This window comes from Akebia trifoliata, chromosome 2 (assembly GCF_017979445.1).
Source record: "Akebia trifoliata isolate Shusen 1 chromosome 2, ASM1797944v1, whole genome shotgun sequence".
Taxonomy (NCBI): Eukaryota; Viridiplantae; Streptophyta; class Magnoliopsida; order Ranunculales; family Lardizabalaceae; genus Akebia; species Akebia trifoliata.
In genome coordinates this window covers 12,518,764-12,541,987 of record NC_141376.1, presented here as the reverse complement: position 1 = coordinate 12,541,987, position 23,224 = coordinate 12,518,764, and the positions used below count along the sequence as shown (strand labels likewise).

Genomic DNA, 23,224 nt, shown 5'->3' with positions numbered 1-23,224 from the left:
GAGCGAGTTTTCGAAGTTGGTGATATGGTTTTTTTACTACTCCAATCCTACAGACATGTTTCAGTTGTTCCAAGAGTCTCCAACAAATTGGCACCACGTTTGTATGGGGAGTTTTGAGTTATTCACTACAGGAAAAAAAGACTTTAGACATCACTTTTTTAATGATGTCTATAAGAAAAACGTGATGTATATTCTTTGGGTGAAAAGTGCTTCTAAAAGACAATTTTTAGACGTCGATTTTACCTAAAACGATGTTTAAAGATCAAACATAAACTGATGTCTAAAGTTCCACACTTTGTTGCGGCCTTTACTTGCAGAAAATGTAATTAGATTTAAAATTTTATGTTTATTTATAAAAAGTGACGTCTAAAGTTTTTTTTTTTTTTTTTTTTTTCCTTTTTTCTAGTAGTGATTGCAGATTGCACGCATTGAATTAGTTGCCTACAAGTTGGAGCTCTACGCCACTTGTCGTTGGCACCCGGTCTTTCATGTCCTACCACCCATTTTGGATACCGGTCTTTTCCATTGGAAAGCATTAAAGATCTTGGAGAAGGGTTATTTCTTTTTAGATAGGATTTTCTGTTATATTCGATTCTTGTTGAAGAGTTGTAGAGTTGTAGGACTCGAATTGCTTTTTAAGCAAAAGACGTACCGAGGGTAAGAATTATTAAGAAATAAAAATTATTATTTGAAGGAAAGATTCCCCTAGGAATGAATTGAACTTGGATAGAACCAGTGATTCTATCTTTTGGAAAGAAAAGGGATATGGATTGTTCCAAAAAAAATTTAAAAGGGAATTTTAGTTATACAGCTTTATGACATTAGCAATATTAGGATTACATCCTGAAAATCTAAGATTGTTATTTTTTAACTTTTAGAGAAAAGAATTCGGAGAATCTACATTGTTCAATCAAATAAAGAGAAATTACATTCTTTCAATCAAATCAAGGTCTTCTCTCAAATTCATCAATTAGGAATTTTTCACTTGATTGTATAGAATCAAGCAGATTCTCAGTCCTTGCTTATTTTCGGTAAGAATCATTTATTTATTTTTGCATTTCTGCCATTAATGACCTTTATTATTTGAATTAATCATATGAAATAGAGTTTACAAATTCTTCTTTCTTTTTTTTTTGATAACTAGTTATCCTTGTAGACAGCGGGCCAAGCCTGTATATAGGCTTTGCCCAATCCATAGACCATGGTCTTGTCTAAGGACTAGTCCCGGGGCACATGTGATGCCTGCACATTACATGCACCACGTAAGTGAGGGTGCACCCTTGTGGGTGGCCCCTAAGGAATTAATGCTCATATTGGGCATTGAACTCACGACCTATGGGCATTAACTGCTTATAAGTCCAAAATTGCCATTGAACCAACCCCTTGGGTTAGTTTAAAAATTCTCATTTTGTGCAATGAGTAATGATAAAAGTTTTTGGATGAATTTCTACACCTGTTTCCAATTCCAAATCTTCATTTTCTAACAAATAACAAGAAAAACAAAATCTTCATTTGCAATTGAGCTATTTTGTTATTTAAACTATAAAATTTGTTCTTAATAGGGTAAATTTATGGTCCTTGACTTTCTATATAATGTCTTTTATATTAGGGAAATTTTAAGATCCTTGAGTTTTTCTTTTAGACTTGTGCTATACACAAAGGAACATGACTCGTTTAGCTGACCCCAAATCTATCTCTGGGATATGGCTTTGTTGCTACTGTTATTGTTGAGTTTATGTAGAAAGGAAAGAAGCTTATTGTTTTTGGTTTTCCGCAATTCTAGAGATTTAGAGAGAACAAAAAAATTGAAAAACTGAAAGAGCGGTCCAAATTTCTAGTTGTAAATATCTATGTAACTTTTATTTTTTAAATTAAGGTATTGAATAAAGTCAACTTTGCTAGTTCCAACGATTGATTATATTGTCTTTGAAAGAATATACTTATGCTTTGAGATATACCATCAAAAACCTAATGGCATTGAGGACCATAGTCAGGGGCGGAGCCAGGATTTTCTTATAGTGGGGGCAAACTATGATTAGTTGTATAGTTGAAGAACTTGAATGGAGGGAGGTGAGGGTGTGGGGGCAAATGAGGAGGGAGTTGAGGAGTGGGGACAAATGAGACATGTAATTAGTTGAAAATATAGGGGTGTTTCAAAGTTATGTGGGGGCAATTCCCCCTACCAGCTCCTTACTAGTTCCGCCCCTGATTATAGTCAAGTGGGAGAGGCTTACATTATAAGAGGGGTGTGAAAGCGCCCTCGATCCGCGGGGTGCGCGGATCCACTTTTGACCCTTGAGGTTTAGGAGTTGCCACCTAGTTATTACGGTCTAGGAACCGAATACTGACTCTAAACGGATAAAAAACTAATCTAGAACAGAGAAAAAATTGAATTCGGGGATCACATTACGGGGTTGGAAGGTGTTAGGCACCAACCCCGCCCGGCCAAAGCCGTCTCTACTAATTTCCCAAATAAATTACATTGCTAAAAAGACCTAATCAATAAAAAAATAAAAAATACTTACCTTTTCCGAACGCAATGGTTTTTTTTTTTTTTTTTTTTCAGATCTGATAAAACAACTTCTTGTACAGTATTCCTCGCTTCGTTCTGTCACCGGATCTGATTTCTGATCTCCAAGTTGAAGTATCTCTTTCTTAGATCTGAATTCTTTGGATTTGTTTATGGGTTTTGGAGTGTTTTTGAAGGGCTTCTAGGTGTTTTTTAGGCTAAAATTGAAGAAGGGATGTTAGGTAAGGAGTTGGGATTCCAAAACTAGGGTTTATGGGAGGCTAGGGGGACTTTTAGACCTACTTCTCCCAGGGTTTATGATTTGATACGAAAATAGGGTGTGAGTACCCATATTTATAGATTTTTTTAGGGGTTGATTTAGATAGAGTTAGTGTTTAATTAGAGTTCTTTTAATTAGAGTTGTATTTTAGTTAGACTTGTTTTAGGTAGAATTGTATTTTAATTAGAATTATTTTAGATAGAGTTATATTTTAGTTAGAACTCTATTAAATAGAGCTATTATTTAATTAGAACTCTATTAGGATTTTGACTTTTGGTCTTATTTGATTGACTTTTAATATTTTGACTTTAGTCTTAATTGATTGACTTTAATATCTTGACTTTAGTCTTGCTTAATTGACTTTAAATTTTTGGAACACCCCCCTCTATTATATCTTTAATTCTTTGGACCCCCAAATGGAGGAGTCCTTAAAGAAATATCTCACGAACCCTCAACAATTTTTCATGAGAGTCCGATTGATCGATTTTTTTAGTTCAAACTTTTAAATTAATTTCATTAATGTTTCACTTTAATTATTTAATGTTTTATTTATTAATTTCGAAAATTTTAATTATGAAAATTGTAAAATTACCGTTTTGCCCCCGGAGAGGACTTTTCACGTTTTAAGTCGATTTTTAATGTTCTAGGATGTTTTAGAATCGATTTTTCATAAGGAATTCAATGGAAATATTAGTTTGTGTCATTTATGAAGTTTTTTTTTGTGTGAAATGATCGTGAACTTTATGAGGGGCATTTTCGTAATTTTGTTAAATTCTATTAAAATTGGCGAAATAATTTATTTGATTTTGATTTGTTGTTTTATGTGTTTTAATGGATTTTTCTAATCCTAACGTAGGCTCTAGGGTTGTTTTGATGTTAGGGGTATTTTGGTAATTTGGTCATTTTTTAGTGATTTTTATTGTGAAGCTTCTTTTTGTCTGAAAAATGATGATTTCTAGGTTTCTGGGGTCATATTTTCTTAGTGTAACGTGGTTTCTAGGTTTTGTCAGTTCGAGATACCTCATCCGAATTTCTGAAACATATCCAGTAACAAAATAAAGCATTGGAATAAACATTCATCATTGGGAACCATTGTGATCAGGTTGACGAGTTGATTAATTAGGCGAGTGCAAAAATGGGGTGTCTACAGGGTGGAGCCATGATATTGGTAGGGGGCAAACTATAGTTAACTGTAAAGTCGAAAAGCTTGAAGATGATTTTTTTTTTTTTAGAGGTTGAAGAAAATGGCATTAAGTAAAGAAGACCCAAGTCAAGGGTTAATGTCAACAATTTAGAAATAGAAAGTATCTCAAATATTCACCAAAATTCTTACATGCCCCCCTTGACCGTGCTCTTCTAAAAAATATTCATGCAAAATGACCTCATTACCCCCGTCTTCAATTTGAAATTTGAAAATCTTTGATTTCTCTTTCTAAACAAGTCATCTTCAACCTCTTTGATAAAAAAAATTTCCTAATTTTCAACCTTCATATTAATCTAGTTTAACTTTCATATCAAAATAAATATAATTTTTGAATTAGAAGATTATGAGATTTTTTTTAATTGAAAATTCAATCATTTTCTACAAGGTATTAAGGTGATATTCAAAACAATGGACTGAAGATGAAATTAAAATTAAAATTAATTTACAATAAAGGTTAGAGAACTTGGAGATGACTGATTTTAGGGAAAAAAATAAGGATTTTTTCTATTACAGGTTGAAAATGAGGGCATTTATAATGTCATTTTATATTACTCTAGTAAAGAAGAACAAGGTCAAAAATGCCATGTCATCAAATTAAAAACATAAGTATTCACCAAAAGGTGGTGGGGGTTTCTAAATCACCCAAAAACTTGGGGCGCGCAAAAAATTTAAACGAAGAGGGAAGTGGGGCAACATGGTCAAAAGTATGTCAACATAAAGATAATTCTTCTTTACGTGCAGCATAAGCTCAAGCTACCTTTTAATACTTAAACCTGCCAAGATTCCTGAACGCATCTAGTTTGATTCAACTTAATGTCACATAGAGAATAGCTTTGTTCTTGAGCATTTCTCCACTCAAGAGGTACTCCATCTACCCTTTTAAAAATACTTTGAAGTTTAAACTTTTTTAAATCAAAGATGATTTAAAAAGAAAATGAGTGGGAAATTTAACTTTTGAGTGTATGATTGTGTATTTTCCTTAGAAACCAATTTTTTAGCCCAAAGTGATTTTCCGTGGTAGGTGGAAACTGTTTTGCCATTCATCCCCTCCTATGTTTATTTTCTCACTGTTACCCTCACCCTTAAAACTAAAATGGACTCTCTTTAGCCTTTATGACATTTTCTTGGGTGCAATCAATCACACGAATTTATTTTCCGTTGACCATGGGCAGAAGACTTGGGTGGTTTTATTTTATTCACAAGGGCCAGGCTTAGGCTATTTGTTTGGCTGAGTGTAATGTACTTGGATTTGATTTTTTGGCCTAATTGATAATGTGAGTAGGCATTGTTATTTTTGAATACTGATTTCTTATGGAAAAGAGAGAAGAAGTTAGAACAAATCTCAATTTCGAAATTGAATGTAAAAGAAAAATATTACCTAAAAAGAAATGGTTGAGGCGTGCACAAAGCACTGTCTTAAAACGAAATTCGCCCCTGCTACGGTACCACAGTCTGTAAGCGTTCGTTCTGCAGGATTCAACAACCCACGTATCCAACAGGGTACTCTAAATTGGAACGTAACTTCGAACTCGACGATGTTGTGTGCTCTCACAACGAATAATAAATTACTGATAATTCGAAAATATAAAATAGCAGAAAAAATTAAGTAGTTTAAATCGATTAAACAATTGATATAAATAAAAGAGAAAGTGACTGTTTAGAACAGTCACAAACTGGTTCCACACTGGTTTAAAACAGAATTTAAAAACGTCTAGATTGAAAATAAAATTAGGCTTCGGCCTTGATAATTAAAGCAAAAACGGGCCTTTGCGCGCACCCATGTGAGGTGTAAATCCGAGAATTTGCACCCCCCCTGCGCATTAAGGTTTTCGGACCGGTGGATCCAAATTCCTATTAGAACCATGGGTTTCCCTCTTGGACCCCCGTGTGCGCGCGTGAGCCCACCCACTACTTCTATCCACTTTAAAGCTATTAGAAGCACAACTACTTAAGAATTGCAAATCAATTCTTCTCCTAGTCGATGTGGGACTAAAATTACTCAAGGCAAAATCAAAACATTCAACTAAACATAAAACAATAAAGTAAAAAGCATAAAGCATAAAGTAAAAAGCAAAAAAGCAAACATGGGATTTAAATACCCTATGGTTAATAGATTGATTTACCATATGGTTGCAATAACATGAATATTAAAGGGTTTTCTAATTCAACCCTCTAATTCCAACAGTGGGCACTTTGACATATTAGGCTCAATGGATCTTTATTATATGCGAGTCTAGATGCTTTATAAGCCCTCTTATAATATCTTTTAGTTTAGATTACTTTCCAATTGTGATTGGCAATTTAGTAAATTTAAATTGGAGCTCTTTGATTGAGTTAGAAATAAAACACCATGAAGGAACTTGTTATTGTTGTCTTAGGCCTTGTTTTTTTGAGTTTCAGGAGTCAATTTTTTTTGCTTTTAAGTCAAAAAAATTAGATAAATGATGTTCGTTTGAGCTTTTTTGACTTCCGTAAATTTCAATTGAAGTCCAAAGGTAGTTCCTAAAAAAAGTTGTCCAATAGGGACTTTTTCAAATGACTTTTGCGAAAAGTCAAAAACTTAAAACGATTTAAGTATAGTTACCAAAATACCTTCTATCTTTAATTAAATTTAACCTTAAAAAATGAAATGAGATTATTAAAATGCCTTTCATCTTCCAAAATACCCTTCATTTTTATCAAAATACCCTTCATTTTTTATCAAATTTTCAACTAAACTTAACCTTAAAAAAAAGGAGATTACCAAAATATCCTTCATCATTATCAAAATACCTTTCATCTTTAATCAAATTTCCAACCAAACTTAACCTTAAATAATAAAAAAAATTATCCAAATACCTTTTATCTTTTCAATTACCAAAATACCCTTTATCTTTAATTAAATTTCCAACCAAACTTAACCTTAAAAACAAAAGAAAATTATCAAAATACCCTTCATCTTTAATCAAATTTTCAACCAAACATAATCTTAAAAAATAAAATGAGATTATCAAAATACCCTTCATCTTTCAAAAGGAGATTACTATCAAAATACCCTTCATTTTTACTACCAAGACCAAGAGCAATTCATCATTACTATTTTATTATCAAAACACCCTTCATCTTTATGTGGATATTGAATTATGTATTATGTAGGTATTTTATTTATTAAGAAAATTTCATATATTCATTTTTAAGAGGAGATGTTGCCAAAATTTCGATAGAATTATAAAATTTATAAATTTATTTAAAATAAATATAATTATTTTAATAATTAAATATATATATATATATATATATATATATATATATATATATATATATATATATATATATATATATAGTGTAACTATATATTTATTAAGGTATTTTGTTCATTTTTGGTGCATTATCAATATTAAGGGTATTTTGGTTATTTTATTAGAATCCAACAATAAAAAACTGTCAAATGAATATCAATTTCTGACTTATGTGTTTCTATAACAAACAAATTTATGCTAACTGTGACTTTTCAGGCTATAGGCTTCTGCTTCTTTTAGAAACCAACTTCTGGAACTGGAGTTGGCTTTTATAAAGAATATACCTTTAGTAACTTGTTTCAAACTATATAAGCTTTTTCTCAATTTGCAATATTATTTTTCTTTGTCTTTGACTTCAAGCCAATGTTTTAAAGTCTGATCTCGATGATTAGACAGAACATTTGTCAAATAGATCTAACCATAGTCGACCTTGGTTCAGTTTGGTTGGACGGCTTTATTTTTATGAATAAATTTGTCATAAATTGCCTTTAGTCGTACATATTCGTAAAAGGATGATACTTTCAAAAATCGATAGTTTATTAGCCAAATCAATTTTATTACAAAATCCAATAGGACCATTGGTGTGGTCTAAATTTTAAAATGCATCTTTGATTATGATTGTATATTTTCTCATTTGAACGATCATTGAGGGAAAAAGGTTGTCTTGATAGACTTTCACGATTCAACTAGTTTTTATTCATGTAGGATTTCTCATCTTGCTTAAATATTGTTATATTAAATTGGACCTTCAACAGCCCCAAAGATAGTTTTCTCCCGACAATTTGTATACATTTCAAAGGAGTTCTATTCTTCTAATCTTGAATTATTCAATTGATGTTACTTTAACAAACAAAAACAACCCTTAGAAAAGAAAATAAGAAAAACTCAAATTTGATAACAAATCCACGAGAATGTTTGGTTCTCAATACATTCCATCAAAACATCCCAAGTGAGGAAGAAACATATATATATTTTTAAAATCTTAGTTATCATGAAACCAAGTGTAAAAGCTCAAGTTTACTTTTAAAAAAAAAAAATCTATAATTGTCATAGATTTTCTTGCAATTTCAACCGTTCATAAGAGAACCCATTTTAAATTTCAAACTCCATTTGATCCGAAGAATAAGACCTACCGTAGTTGTTTCCTCTTCTCTTCCTATCTCATGGGTATAGTAGTTCGACATTTGTAACAAAAATAAATTAAATTAAAATAGAAGGTGATTCTTTGACCACTGCTTCTAGTTATGTCAATGAACAATCCAAAGAAGAGAAATTTTCCACCTTTCTCCATATAAAATCCATTTTGAGTAAAAACCTTTAACATATAATTAGTCAGAAATCATTTGCTCGGCAAGCAATTTTTCAAGTTAATATTTTCCCTACAATCATACAATATCATTCAGAAAATTAATAAACTATATGTTGTTTACCAACTAAGTAATGATCTCACGATTCAGTTTGAAATATGTTAACTTTTCTACATGGAGAGGTTACTTCTTTGCCAAATTTGTACGTATTTCTTACTTATATATGACCATACCTACATTGCCCGTATGATTAGTCTAAATTGATACTTAGCTTGCCTGCCTATAACTAGGCCTTTATTTTGTAGTGAACAATGTGTCTTACCTTTTCCCACGATCAGTGAACATTTAGAAGACTTCAATGTTACGTTACTAAAGTTTGTTGACGTTATATCCCTAATCATTTAATTTTCTACATAAAATGAGCTCTGTCTTGCTTCATGTTTCTTTTAACTTCGAGAATGCTAACTTCCTATTAAAAAAAGACAAAAAAAGAATAATAATAACCTACTCCCCCTCTCCTCTCTTGACGGACGTGGAATGTATAATTGTGTATCCCAAGAAAAATAATCTATGGTTCTATGCACATGCCACGTTAGGAGAGTGTATGTCAGAGGGGGAGTTAGAAAATCACGACTCTAAAACAAAAAGGAGCCTTTGTTTTCAACCATATTTTCCTCTCATTAAGATATGAATTTCTTCTATAATGATTGTGTAAGCTCTCATCTAATACATAATACATGATGGAGTACTGTATTAGTCAACCAATGTCAAATATTCTTAATTAACGGTCTTGCTATCCATCTTTTTTTTTTAAAGCCATGATAAATCGATGCGGCAAAACATACGTTGTCTGTACACGACTGACATGGCAAGGGCACATAACCATAGATCTTTTTCTTTGGGACTCACAAGAAAAAAAATCAACACTTTTGTGCTCTTGTCATGTCAGCCGCGTACAGACCATGTATGTTTTGTCATTTGAATTTATCATTAGTCTTTTTCTAATCATCATTACACGTTTTCCTATTGAAACTAATTTTCTAGCATCCCATATTTCCTCACAAATAAAGCTATTGGGGAGACACAATTTTTCCATCTATATGTGGAAAAAAAAAACAAAATAAAAATAATAAAAATTCAAATCCAATGTACTTTAGTAAAACTTACAATTCTTTCGTAAACATGTGATATTATTGTTGTGAGTTTGGAGATACTTGTTTGTTTGTTACAGATTACCGCATGAAATAAACAGAGAACAAAATAATAATACCTTGGCAAGCAAGGGATCAATCCATAGAGACAACGTTAATTATAAAATTTAACTTAAAAAGATTAGAGAAGTAATCAATTTAAAATTGATTTGTAAAGATTAAACTAATTAAAAATTATAAAAATAAGAAAATAGAAATCACAATGTAAGAACAGTTGGATCGGTCAAATTCACCAAGAGTAATTACCATAGACAAAATTAATTGTATTTATTCTTTTTTGTCTCAATTTAATTAACAATCTAATGTTGTTAGATCGAAAAATTAAGCCAAATAAAAACTCAAGAAATCAAAAAAGTCATGATTGATTTTTAGAAATATAAAGTCAAGAAAACAACCTTTAACTGGCAGTAGTTGAATATGATTTAACTTGATCTAATCTAAGTATAAATCATCAAATCTAGAGTAACCAAAGATGATTTTTTACTAATCATCAACTAAAAATTAAATCATTCATTAAACATTTAAAGCAAAAAATAGTATAAACACAGATCATCTCATAGGAACCATGCATCCATCATGTCAATTTAGGAAAATAACCATAAATTTATCTATAAATCAGGCTTAGAATTAACTTTCTCGACTTTGATCATTGTTCAACACAATTACGAAAAAAATAAAGAAATTAAATCAAAGAACACAAAGATTTACATGGTTTAACAATGATGCCTACGTCCATGCATGGACAAATCCAATCTTTTTCACTAAGAAATCAAAGGAGAATAATACAAGAAAGACCACCAAGATTTTAATCCCAAGCCTTGAAAGTCTAGTACACTCCCCTCCCTTTCTCTCCCAAAACCTACCAAAAGAAAATCCTAATCGTTATAAAAAAAAAAGCCCATAACATTACACTTATAATGTTCCAAAAGAGGAACTTATTATAACTGTTAGATTTAGATCCCATCTAACAGTTGGGATAAAAAATACAAATATAACAATTAGAAGAAGAAAAAGACTTAGTTTTTCCTTAAAACAATAACCAAAAAGTAAAATATCATTTCACTAAGAAAAGTTTCTAAATAAATTCCCTTTTCTACGTTCTCAAGATAGAAAAAAAAAAAAAAAAACTCTTTACCTTTGCTAATGTAACTCAATTTGTATTAACCAATGTAGAGAACTATCATACTTTTACTCTTAATTTTTTCTAAGAGAATAAAATCTTTTAGTTCCACAAAAGAGAGAGAGAGAGAGAGAGAGAGAGAGAATTACTAAAACATTTATGTATTTTGTAATTGAAATTACTGCAAAATTAATTTTTAAGATTTATTAAATGGTCATGTACTGATATACTTGATATTGCAATTATTCTTTTATTAAATGATTACTTGATGTATAGTGGTTTTATAGATAATTTTATGAATTTACCATTCTACACTTGACTTGAATTTAGATTTACATTTAAACATCAAAAAAGGAGTAATGAAATCAGATATATAATACCTTCCAAAAAAAAAAAAAAATCAGATATATAATCATTTTCATGAGTTAAATATATATATATATAGATAATTGATTTAAGTTAATATCTTTTACAAAACAAGGAAACAACCCAAAGATCAATGCCCACACTATTAGAACTCTATATTGTGTGGTCCATTGGCCTCAAGATTTTATGGTTTAATTACTCAAGGATTCTATATATAAAAGATATAAATATTGGAAGAATTTCAATATCGTTGGAATTAGTTAATATTTTTTAAGATTAGTAAGAGACTTTGATGGATAACAATCTTATTAAAAGAATAACTCTAGCCTTCAACCTTTATTTATAAAAGAGAATCGACAACCCCATATTGACAAGTAAGAGAAAGCGAAGAGAAGTGTGGAAAACTCACACAAGAACAAAGTTTTAATATTGGTGATATCCATCAATTATTAGTACCCTAGCCATTCCATATAGAGAGAAGGGAAAAAGTGAGTCTAGAATGCAAGAATCAATTCAATTGGGGTTCCGATAACTTCGAGAAATATGTGAATTGCAAGGCACACCTCCAACGATTTTGAATCAACGATTTTATGATGACACAAGGTAAATACCGTCAACTTGATTTGGATTGAATGGATAGTATACTTGAGGTATGCGATAGATTAGATCATATTGAGAAATCAAAGTTTATTAAAGTAATGTTTAAGATTTTGAATGTGTAAAATCTAACACGTACATGTCAAAATCTTTGGAAAATATATATATCGAGTAAGATTTGATGATTATGAGTTCTAATTGCCCAAGCAGCCCTGTTTTACTATTGTCCACTCAATCCGAACCAAGTAGACTAAGGGACCCCTAGAGAAAAAATACCCAAAGAAAAATATTAAAATCAAGTAATGCATGTAAAGGAGTACACTCAATATCTACATCATTTTCTACAAGAAATTCTATTGCCACACCAATTTTTACTTACAATACATCATCCCTTTTGAAATTAAGCAGTTGTTTACCTAAGGATTGGTGTGTTATAAGTTACAATTGTTGTGTTAGTAGCAGTTCTCTTTTTCTACTTATTTAAAGAACCAAAATTTTATAACACCGCCTCAGACCTAATCCACATCACATCGATATAACTTTTGGCTTTTAAATCAAACAAGTTGAAGGGCATACAAGTTTCCTAGTAAATCACATCCATCACCTACTTTTAATACTCAATATTAAAAAAATCATGGGAAATTATCCTTAGAATCATCCAATTAATGTGTTTTTTTAATTTAACATTTAGAATTGATGGTCTTGTTTAGATGGAGTGTCGCTACAAGTAACTTATTCTTTATCATTTTATTCCTCCTTTTTAGTTCACCCAACTCTCTCTCTTTTGAGGTCTCAATCTTTAATTAAAGTTTGATAGATTCAGAAAGTCAGTGGCAGGTAGTTCAATTTTAAGTTTGAGAGAGCTTTAAAAAGAAACAAAAGGTTCTGCAAATAACTTTGTGCCACCTATCAAGTTTGGGGGTTCCTTTGAATAATTTCTTACTTTCCACCGCCCAATCAAAAGTCTCTAATACAGCTTACAAGACGACAATGCACTTCTCTAAGACTACTTTTATTATCTTTTTGCCACGTGTAAGCATCTCACAGACATCAATGTAACGTGGCAGCTGACGTGGTCTTGAGGTTTTGTAACATTGGAACACATCTGCTTCAACCCACGTCTCTTGCACTAAATTATAGGGTAATTTAGATATACTCCTTCTATATATATTTTGGTGAATATTTGAAAACCCCTCCATTTTTTAAATTGAAGAAAACCCCTTGATCATGGTCTTCTATATAAAATGACCAAAATGCCCTTATCTTCATCCTCTTGGTAAACTCCATCGTCTTCACCTTGGGATTTTGGTCACAAGATCCCACACATAATTTGATTAAAATTAATCATCTTCTATGTTAATTTGGTTTTAAATCAATGAGAAGAAAATAAATAAATTTTACCCTTGTTTCCCCTGGACAAGTGAGTAAATGAGGAGTGGTTAGTAGAGGTTAAGGTGGAAGATATATGATGGTGTACTTTGGGGAGGGGGATCAAGAGTTTTTAGGAAAAAGAATTATGCACTACGTGCCAAATAAAATGAAAGATTTTACCTTAAGGTCGAAGATAAGGGTAATTTGATGATTTTCTATTAGTCTCTTGCAGAAGACAAGCAGTCTAGTAGTACGTCTTTAGTTGAAAACCCAGAGAGGTGTCTCAAACATTCAGCAAAACATTGAGGGGCATATTTAAATTACCGAGCATTTTACTGTTGCACCTTTCTTGCACCCAAAGTATTAACTTCTCACTCACACGCACAAATCATAGAACCCGCCTTGAAGCTTTAAATTCATTTAGACCAAGATCCGATGGCCATGCCAAAAGAATTAGAAAAAAAAAAAGCATACAAAACGAGGTTTATTTAGCTTTCTTTACTGCTTTTTTGGGGGCCACCACTTTTGTTTGTTTGTTTCTTTTGTTGCTTTTAAAGACCTCTATATATATATAGAATATGTAGGAGAGGTTCTCTGTAAAGAAAGCTCAGAGGAAGTAAAGGAGTTAAATACCAGCCTTTAAAACCTTTCTGTTTGAAGGCAAGAAAGGAATCCATAGTAAGACGCTTCCTGCAGTTTCTAGGAGAACCCACATTTAGATTTTATATAAATATCATCTTATATATTCTCATAAACCACCAATTGTGTTGTTGTTGTTGTTCATTTCTTTCATTTGCAATCTCTTCTCTTCTCTCTTCTACTATTGGCTCTTCTTACACACTCATCCGAGGTATAGCTCTTCTCTTGTCATCCATCACTCTTCTTTGTTGCTTTTCTTTCATGCAAAGTTTTTTTTTTTTTAAAAAGAGAAAAACAAAAGTTTCTTCTGTGTAGTCTTTTTTTGTAATCTTTCTCACATTATTTGTTTGGGTTTTGTTTCTTTCAATCAGAATCCATTAAATCTTAAACTTCCCTTGAAGAGTTTAAACTCATTTTCCTACAAGAAGTCAAAAGAATTACAATATGGGAGTTGGAGGTACTTTGGAGTATTTCTCTGGTTTACTAAGCAGTAGTCGTAAAAGCAAGAAAAAGAAGATATTGCAGACAGTAGAGCTCAAGGTTAGGATGGATTGTGATGGGTGTGAACTTAAAGTCAAGAAAGTTCTCTCTTCTATGAGTGGTAAATTACCTTAATTACCCCTTGTTTTTCTTTCTCTATTTGTTTATTTTCTTCTATAAATAATATGTTTCTCGTGTTTGTTTAGGAGTTAAATCTGTGGACATAAACAGGAAACAACAGAAGGTGACAGTAGTTGGGTACGCTGAGGCAAACAAGGTCTTGAAGAAGGTTCAATCAACAGGAAAAAAAGCTGAGATTTGGCCTTATGTCCCATACAACCTTGTGGCTCGTCCTTACATTGCTCAAGCTTATGACAAGAAGGCACCACCTGGTTATGTCAGGAATGTTGAGACCATTGCAACAAGTACTTTGACCAGACAAGAAGATCAAGACCAGGATCAATACATTACCATGTTTAGTGATGAAAATCCAAATTCTTGCTCTATCATGTAAATTAGGAAAAGCAAAAGATAAAAATGGAATTTTGTGATCTACTATGTATGATTTACTTGCCCATCCCACTCATGTTAATTTTCCAACTAGTTTGCTACTTAATGAAAGAAGTTGAGATGATTTGTGTAGTTGATGAGGATTGTTGTTGTTAATGGGGGCTTTGGTCAGAGTTGTCTATTTGGAGAGATGGAAATAGTGTGGGTTGTTATAAGACAGCTACAAATATCTACTTTATTGTCCTTCTCTCTTGTTTTATTTTTTTGGGTGTCTTTTCCCTTGCATGAGGCTGTACTTGCCCATACATCCAGATTTGAATACTTGACCATATGGGTCCATAACAATAAAGAAAGTAAACAAAGAAACTGATATATCCAAGAAGGTGCTTGAAAATTTCCTAAAATAGGCAAAGTAGTACCACACTTTTGCTTTATTGAACTGTTATGTAAGGAGAGATTCTATTGCCACGCCTTCATATGAAAACATCAAAGAATTATCACACATCTAGGGGTGCTCTTAGTAAAAGTTGGTGTGGCCATAGAAGCTCTCTTTATAAGTGGTATAGTTAGGACTGTCAATGGGCCGGATTTTGGCCTGGACCATATTTGAGTTTAATAATTAAATCCATTTAGCAATAGGGTTAAGCCCATTTCATCAAAGGGCCCGATTTGAGTTTTGAATGTAGGCCAGTCGGGAGGCCCAAAAATAATTAAAAAATAATTGGGTAGTTTGTTTGAGAATTAAGAGATTGTAAATTTGTAAGGGGAGATGAAAATATGTTTGAAAAATCTAATAACCAAATATTATTTTTTGATGAATTTGTTATTTAGTATGATTTTGGTAAAAGAGCACGGTGCCAACTAGCCTAATTGGTAAAGATTTTGGGCGATGATACCAGAGACCTGGGTTCAAATCCTTACGGATAACAAAAAAATTATTTCAGTGTAAGAAAAAATAGTTTAAAAGCGGTTTGGCCGGGCCCGACCTGAAATGACTCGATATAGATGAATCGGGCAATAGATGGACTTTGAGTGGACTAAGGTTTTGTTTTTAAAGCCCGGTCCCACCCAATATTTAGATGGGTTGTGTATGGGCCCAATTTTATAGTTTAAAAGGGCTTGGCCCATTTAAAAGCCGGCCCATTGACAGCCCTATGTATAGCATTTATAATTCACACGTGCTTGTGACATGACAAGAAATTATATAAATAATAAATAAAAATAAGAACAAAATAGAACAAAATTAAGATACATTAATTATGGATCCAAAATTTAAAATCTCATTTCTATACAATATTTAAGTCGGGAAAAAGAGTAAGTTTAGCCTTAGTTAGATTTCAAATCTCTTACTAAGGGCTCATTGAGTTCACCTTATAGCATTCAGGACCATCAACCTTGCTTATCCTTTGTTTTAGGCAATTTTGCTATTTTAGGAAAATTTTATTTTGTTAATAATTTTAGTTATAAAAGTTAAAATCACACACCGTCGATTCTCCCTTACTTCTAAAATTAAGTAGTATCTATTTCCATGTTTATGGAGTTTTTACTATTCTTAGTAATTTTTCTATTTTGACTATTTTCATATTTTAGTAGGATTATAAATTTTTTCTAGTTAATTTGACAAAAGCTTTCTCTTTTACAACTTATATTTGGCTTCGACTTTGCTCATATCTCCATTAATAAAACATCAAGTTCCAATTCTAATCAATTTCTCTTTCGAATATAAAACCCTTAGAACTACAATCGACCCTACAAATACCTATTACTTATTATGTACTTGACAAGAGAGAATTATATTTGAATGGAAAAAAAATTAATAATAATAAAATTAACATTTGATTGCAGTTGAGATCGAGAAAGAAAAGGAAATACCAACTGACCTTATTGTGAGAAAAAAGAAAAAAGAAAAAAGAAAAAAAAAAAACTTTAAATTCTAATCCTGGCTTAGAGTACATTTACTCCTGACTACATCATAGATTAATATAAATTAGAATATTTAATGCCCTTATAAATAATTTACAAGTAAGGCAAGTCCACTCTCAGATTCCAGAATGGTCGACACAAAATCGACTAATTGGTTTTGGATACATCGGATAACTGGGTACCCATTGACACCCTTAAGATTACCACCATTGCTACTTTAGTAAACTAACAAGTTACAACCTTTTATTAGTGACCATAAAACAATTCTTTATCCATATTATTGCTTACAATAACATATATCTGATATATTTCAATAATTACAATTTCTTCCTAATTGAAAGGTTGTGGTTGATTTCTTTATAATTTCAATTCTTTGTACTTCAAAGGCTGATGAATTCTTTACCTGCAACAATATTTTAGTTTTTTCCACCATTACAATCCTGTTTCCTTGTTCTTTTTTTTTTTTTAACCAGGTATCCCTGTGACAGTGGACCGGGCCTGTATCTGGGCTTTGTTCGGTCCATAGAGGTCTTGTCACGAGGGATGCGTGAGGGTGTATCATCGCGGGTGGCCCCTGAGGAATTAATGCTCATATTGGGTATCACTGAATCCCAAATCGATTTGCTCCTGTACTCCGTACCTCAAGGTAAACTCAAAAACGAGTAAGGGAGACACTCATATTGGCAGTCAAACTGTACTGCCACTCTAGACACCTCAATGCTGCTCCATACCCCAAACATGTTGCCCCTCCTGAAAATTGATCCTCAACCCCGACACTGCACTCAGCATTTTCACTTGAGAATCCACTGCGTCCAAGAAAACTAGAGTATCATCCGCAAAGTGAAGGAGCGACACACTTGAATCCTCACCACCTACTGAAAAACCCAAAATCTCCCCTATGCTAGAAGCTCCATGCAGAAAACGCCCCAAAACTTCCACCGCTTATCGGTCCGATATTGCCATTGAGCCAAAAAAAAAAAAAAAAAAATTCATGCTGGAGTGACCTCAAGCTGAACCTTATATTGCACTTCTTAATGTGAAAGTGGATAGAAACCATAAATGCTTTTTCACGAGTATCTCAATGAAAAACATCTACGGTTCCTCATACAATTTCACGTCAAGAAGTGCAATATGAGGCAACAGCCTGAGGTCACTTCAGCATTATTCACACAATTGCAATAATTACAAATATTTTGTTACATGCATTATCTGTGCAAGCATAAAACACCAAGAGCTCTTAAGAAAAGAAAAATTAGTTATCAAGGTGGATAGAGTGAGATACGGCATTTGAGAACAAATTTCGAAAAATTTAGGAGCTAAAAGGGTTTCAAAGTGGGGACAACTTGCCCCCTCTTTATACATTGCACATCCCAAGAGTACCCAAGCGACGTGGGACTATGCTAACACTCACCCTCAGCACTAGGACTGTCTCCTCCTGCACGCAGGGCTGGAGATACTAACCCGACTCATACCAAGGTACACCTGCTTTGATACCATGTTAAAGCCCATGGGTCTAACTCATCCTTGAAAACTGGTTTGCATGGAGAGGATTGCCCCCTTTATATATTGCACATTCCAAGGGTAGCCAGGTGATGTGGGACCATGCTAACAGCATCCCTTGCAAAAGGTTCTAGTTATTAAGGGACTGGATCCCAAATTAAAGAAAAATGTCGAAAAATCTGATTCTCTAGGCTGGGACTCACGATGAACTTCACCATTCACACACCCATTATCCCTAAATAAACCCCAGCAGGAAAAGCATTAAAAAAACAGTGGTGAAAAATCACCCACACTTGTGAAGAGAGTATCCTTAGCTGAAGGCACTAAATCCTCACCAGTGAATAAAACTAAAATTCTTGCAAGTAGACAAGCTTAGATGAATAATATGAGCCAACCGAGGTTAATGAGGAGAGAAGACATAATTAAGATGAAAACTCATGAAGAAACCAACTAAAAGAATTTAAATTTTAATAAACAGAATCCATTTACATAAGGTATCGACTTTATGTTCTACTACATCTGCACCAAATAGATAATCACCAATGAGCTTCAATCGATTAGGCTGATCAAAGTATCTGTGAAGGACCAAGAGACTTCACCAATCCAAACAAGAACTGAATTAGCCGGCAACTAGCATTTTTCTTCTGTTTTGATCAGGGTGACTTATATTGGGAACCATACATCACTATTGCTGTCGTGCTCTCGCTTTCAAAATCAATCTACACTCCTTACTCTATACCTTCAGCATCCAGACTAATTTTAGACTACTTAATTACTAAAATTGGCACCTTAGCTTTCCTCTAATTACATTATGAAGAATCATACCACCTTATAAATAACAAGTCAGGAAAAGAAAAGAGAGCTTCTATTGCCACAGCAACTTTTACCAAGAGCTCGTATGTGTCGGTAATTTCATATGAATTGGGCAAAAGTTGGTGTGGTAATAGAATCTCTCTAAGAAAAGTAGGGCTAGAAAGAAACTCACTGGTATGGAATTTCCATGACATTATCATCTATTTTGACATCATGTTCCCTTCTCCTACTCAGCTTTTTCACTTGTAAATGCCAATGAAATTAACGTCATAGAGTAGAGTTGCATTGGAAGGTATGTTGCAGTCACCTACGTAAAACATATAATTTGAAGTGTAAGATAAAATATTAACGCTGTTACATCTTATTTAGATGTCCAATACAGACAGATCCTACCCTGAATTGTTTAGTCTTTTACTTTGTTTTTTCTTGATTGGGATCTCAAAACTATTGTCAGAAGACAAAACCCATTTTGAGAAGAATTAGAATTGAGAGATGATTTCTTAATCGGGATTTTTGGTGTCACAAAATGTCCAGTCCAATGTACCATAAAATGTGAAAAAAAATGACAATAGAGCAGTTTTCGTAGGTGTACACTCAATGGCATGTTTCCATCGCTTTGGAAATCCAAACATACCCTAAAAGTAGTGATTTCTATCAAAATTTTATGCTTAGGTTTTAGAGTTACTAAGTTCAAGCCATAAAATTTCACCTGAAAAGCACCCCGCGGGTTCAGGCCCATATGCCAACTCTGGAGGAATATGAAGTTTACGTTTCCCCCCTGTGCAAAATAGGGCAAGTGATACTCACATAGATGAAGAAGAAACAATCGAAAAATCTGGAATCTAGAAAAAAAAAAACATTTATTAGTTGTCGAAATCATACCAACAAGCATTGGAGGGACACCATCTCCCCCTAAAATCCCCTGATCCAGTCCCTTAATGACCTTCACACGCAATAAATTATGTGACTTTTGGGTAATGAAAAGGAGAAATCAAAGAGATAAGTGTTGAAAGAATAGCTAAGGTGCCAAGTTAAACATTTCTGGGTATAATTTTCTTTTGGTTTATTTTTTATGCACAATAAGAAGAGGAAACCTTAGGCCTTTAAGCATGATTAATTAATCGATTCTAAATATGTATTACTTTCAATTGTATTCCAATGGCACGGTCAGCTAACGCCTAAAGTGATGGAAATTTTTTTGGTCCTTTAAGCATGAAATGTCCTACAATAAGCTTTAACGAATATTTTTGCCGTAATAATTATCTCTATTAAGCACGATCACAAAGGCTCACCTACCATATACTATGATTTAATATATTATGAAAACTCAACCATTAGTATATTAAGACATACAATTCATAGTACCTTGCCAACTCCAATGCGCATTGTAAGCGGTCTTGCACGTTTATAACTGCTGTCAAAAACTGTCCCATCTTCAAACCTTGCAGTATAATGAACCTGTGATGTAAAACAGAAGAAAAACTTTTAAGGAAATTTAGATGGAGATCTTCAATAACATGGTGGAACAAAGAGGAGTTTTCACTCTACTCCTTTATTGCAACTTCAAGAGCAAGGTTTAGCATGTTTTCACTCTACTTCGGAATTTTAGCATCCAATGGTTTGCTCTAGAAATTTAATAAAACATATTCAAGATTGGTTTTTGAAGGGCAGGGTATAACAAGTTGGAAGATTGTCTTGTGTTAGTGTATATGAAAATAAAGGAAGCCTGGATTTTCAACAAGGGTGGCATGTATAAGTTGGTAATTGAGAGAATCAAAATTTTCTTGTATCATTGATTGCCAATACTTAAAGAATTCCAAGAAATCACTTGATTTGTAGATCTCTCACTTCATTTTTATTTTTTTTGCGGGGGACAGGATTGTTTTTTTTTATCTTACACCTATGCCATGATTGGCAACCAAAAATTTTTGGGTAAGATTTTTTTTACCTCAATGGGTTACTCATCCTAGTCACCAAGAGATTGATTTCTTTAATCGATTCTCCATAAATACTTGAAATATTTGGTGGAGGCAAGAGTCTTGGACAGTGCCTAGGGACAATGTCTTCAATTGTCTGGAATGCGAAGTAGTGCTGTTATATGGTGGATGGAACAATATGCGTCTGAGACAAATTTGACTAGTTCGAGTTGGTCCAAGTCAACCCCTGTGACTGAACCCAAAGAATTATCAATTAAAAAGACTAATCCAAATCTTTACAACTTGCATGGGTCATACCAAACTTGTAAAGATACCATGTCCTTGTGATTCAGGTTTTCCTGGTAAAGAAAGTGGACATGGACTTGTCATGGAAACATGGGGAAACTTAGAGAATGCTATATTATAGTTTCTGTTTATAATCAATTGTTACTATTTTTTTACTATTTTTCTTTAGCTAGGAAAGCAAGATTAGTGGTCAGTAATTAGTAGGTGAAGGCAGAATTGAACTCAGGCCGTGGTGTCAACACTCAAAGACTTTAGCCAACTTAGCAAGCTCACACCTTCAATTTTTATTTCTATTTTTTTATAATCAATACAGTCAATGAAAATTGAAGGCAAGATGATTCCCTTTAGTCCCAATAAATATTAGGTGAACCCAACCCAAATCCAATGCCGACCAAGAAAACTAGCTTAACCCGACACATCAAAGTAAAGGGATGAAACTGTCTAACCATTTTGGATGATAAAAATAGCCAAAATGAAATCACATTAGCTCTCTAACCACAATACTTCTGTTTACATAAAAACAGAAAGCAATACAAGATCATAGAATAAGAACAAAGGACTAGCATCACCACTACTACATAATATGAAGTTCAATATGACAATAATCTTGTAAATTAAATATTCAAATTCATTCAAATTAAACTGATCTACCAAAAAAATGAAAGAAACAACCATTTATATGCATGCTTTAACCAATCCAACCATTGACTCCAATTTTCAAAATAACTCAAAATTTTCACCTAAATCAACAAATCACAATTTACCCAGAACTTGAACTTAGAAAATTTTGAATCAAGACTCAAAATTTAAGTTCAAGTTTGTTTCAAATTCAATTAAACTTTCCACAAGTAGGACTTAATTGTAAAAGATAATGTATTAGAACTACAAACATCAAATATATCAAAATACATGAAATTAAAAAAAATATAAAAAGGCTCCCATGAAGAGGATCAACCAATTGAGTTCCAATTTTAATAGACTTACATTGATAAGTTCACCTTGAGGTGCTTCAACACCTGTTCCAACCGCAACATCACAGTAGCCTAACCCAGACTGGACAAAGCTAAGCTCACAAGAAGGCTCTCCAACAGTGGCGTAGTACTCAATCCTGGTCGCATTTGCATCCATAGGCGAGGAGATTACCATTGAAGTTGCTAAAAGTCCAATACCCAGATCGAAAATCTGTCTCTTTGTGGCAGAAATCGATTCCAGAGAAAGATTAGAAGGTCCATTAGAAGAAGAAGCAATGGGTTTGAAGGTGAATGAAGTATGTGCGGGTTTGGAGGTCTGAATGAGGAGATTTGGCTTTGCTGCTGCGAATGTTAGTGTTGAAACCGCCATTCTCTCTCTCTCTCTCCAATTTGGATTGCTTCCTATCTAGAGTTTGTGGTGAGCTATGTTGAAACTTGAAAGATAGACTTTGGACTTTGGAGTGAATTTTCAAAGTTTTTAAACTTTGTTTCCATCCATTGGTCCCACAAGCCCATCAATTAGAACCGTTGCCCAAGTATTGATATTTATTCAAGCCAACTGATAATTTAAGAAAAAATTAGATAGCTGCTACTGGCACCCCAACTTTTGCTTGTCACACTCCAATTAGAAATGAAGAAAACAATTAAATGGTTGACAATAAATAAGTAAAAGTTAGGATGCTAATAGAAGCTTTTCTCTGTTTTGGTTTTTTTATTTTTATTTTTTATATTTAGATTTCTATCTTTTGTGTTTAAGATTTTATATGTCCCTAAACAAAATTGTGATTTACTGTTGAAATTGTTTGAATGATTGTTATACTATTTTGTAATGCTTAGATAATAATCTGAGCCAAACTTTTGCAATGTTTGAATGTCGTGTTTTAATCTTTCTTTGGGGGTGTGATTAATAATTTAAGAAATGG

The 23,224-nt window shown here is 32.8% G+C and overlaps 2 protein-coding genes across 4 annotated transcripts; one reads left to right on the top strand and one right to left on the bottom strand.

The window, feature by feature from the left end:
• Positions 1-13,822: 13,822 nt before the first annotated feature.
• Positions 13,823-15,004, top strand: LOC147409618 (heavy metal-associated isoprenylated plant protein 23-like). The gene is made up of 3 exons (XM_086459513.1): positions 13,823-14,093; positions 14,254-14,483; positions 14,569-15,004. The coding sequence occupies exons 2-3, from the start codon at positions 14,327-14,329 to the stop codon at positions 14,874-14,876; spliced, it is 465 nt and encodes a 154-aa protein (XP_086315639.1). The 5' UTR covers positions 13,823-14,093; positions 14,254-14,326; the 3' UTR covers positions 14,877-15,004.
• Positions 15,005-18,746: 3,742 nt separating this feature from the next.
• Positions 18,747-22,767, bottom strand: PNSL4 (FK506-binding protein 16-2). 3 transcript variants are annotated; one of them, XR_015174724.1, is made up of 6 exons: positions 22,315-22,767; positions 20,474-20,566; positions 19,991-20,051; positions 19,818-19,886; positions 19,281-19,415; positions 18,747-19,028 (listed from the first exon to the last, which is right to left on the bottom strand). XR_015174724.1 is itself a non-coding variant. In XM_086430726.1 (5 exons), the coding sequence occupies exons 1-5, from the start codon at positions 22,669-22,671 to the stop codon at positions 19,348-19,350; spliced, it is 648 nt and encodes a 215-aa protein (XP_086286852.1). In that variant the 5' UTR covers positions 22,672-22,766; the 3' UTR covers positions 18,747-19,347. The 3 variants fall into 3 exon arrangements, 1 of the variants encoding a protein (XP_086286852.1); XR_015174712.1 differs by having other exon boundaries at positions 18,747-19,034; positions 22,315-22,766; XM_086430726.1 differs by having other exon boundaries at positions 18,747-19,415; positions 22,315-22,766.
• Positions 22,768-23,224: the final 457 nt, after the last annotated feature.

Bases quoted from the DNA above. Each gene is read 5' to 3' on its own strand.
- LOC147409618 (XM_086459513.1), top strand. From the start codon at position 14,327: ATGGGAGTTGGAGGTACTTTGGAGTATTTCTCTGGTTTACTAAGCAGT. The intron at 14,484-14,568 runs GTAAATTACCTT...GTGTTTGTTTAG, and splicing joins AGTTCTCTCTTCTATGAGTG to GAGTTAAATCTGTGGACATA.
- PNSL4 (XM_086430726.1), bottom strand. From the start codon at position 22,671: ATGGCGGTTTCAACACTAACATTCGCAGCAGCAAAGCCAAATCTCCTC. The intron at 20,567-22,314 runs GTAAGTCTATTA...TTTACATCACAG, and splicing joins CTCAAGGTGAACTTATCAAT to GTTCATTATACTGCAAGGTT. The intron at 19,887-19,990 runs GTATGATTTCGA...TATTTTGCACAG, and splicing joins TGTCCCTCCAATGCTTGTTG to GGGGGAAACGTAAACTTCAT.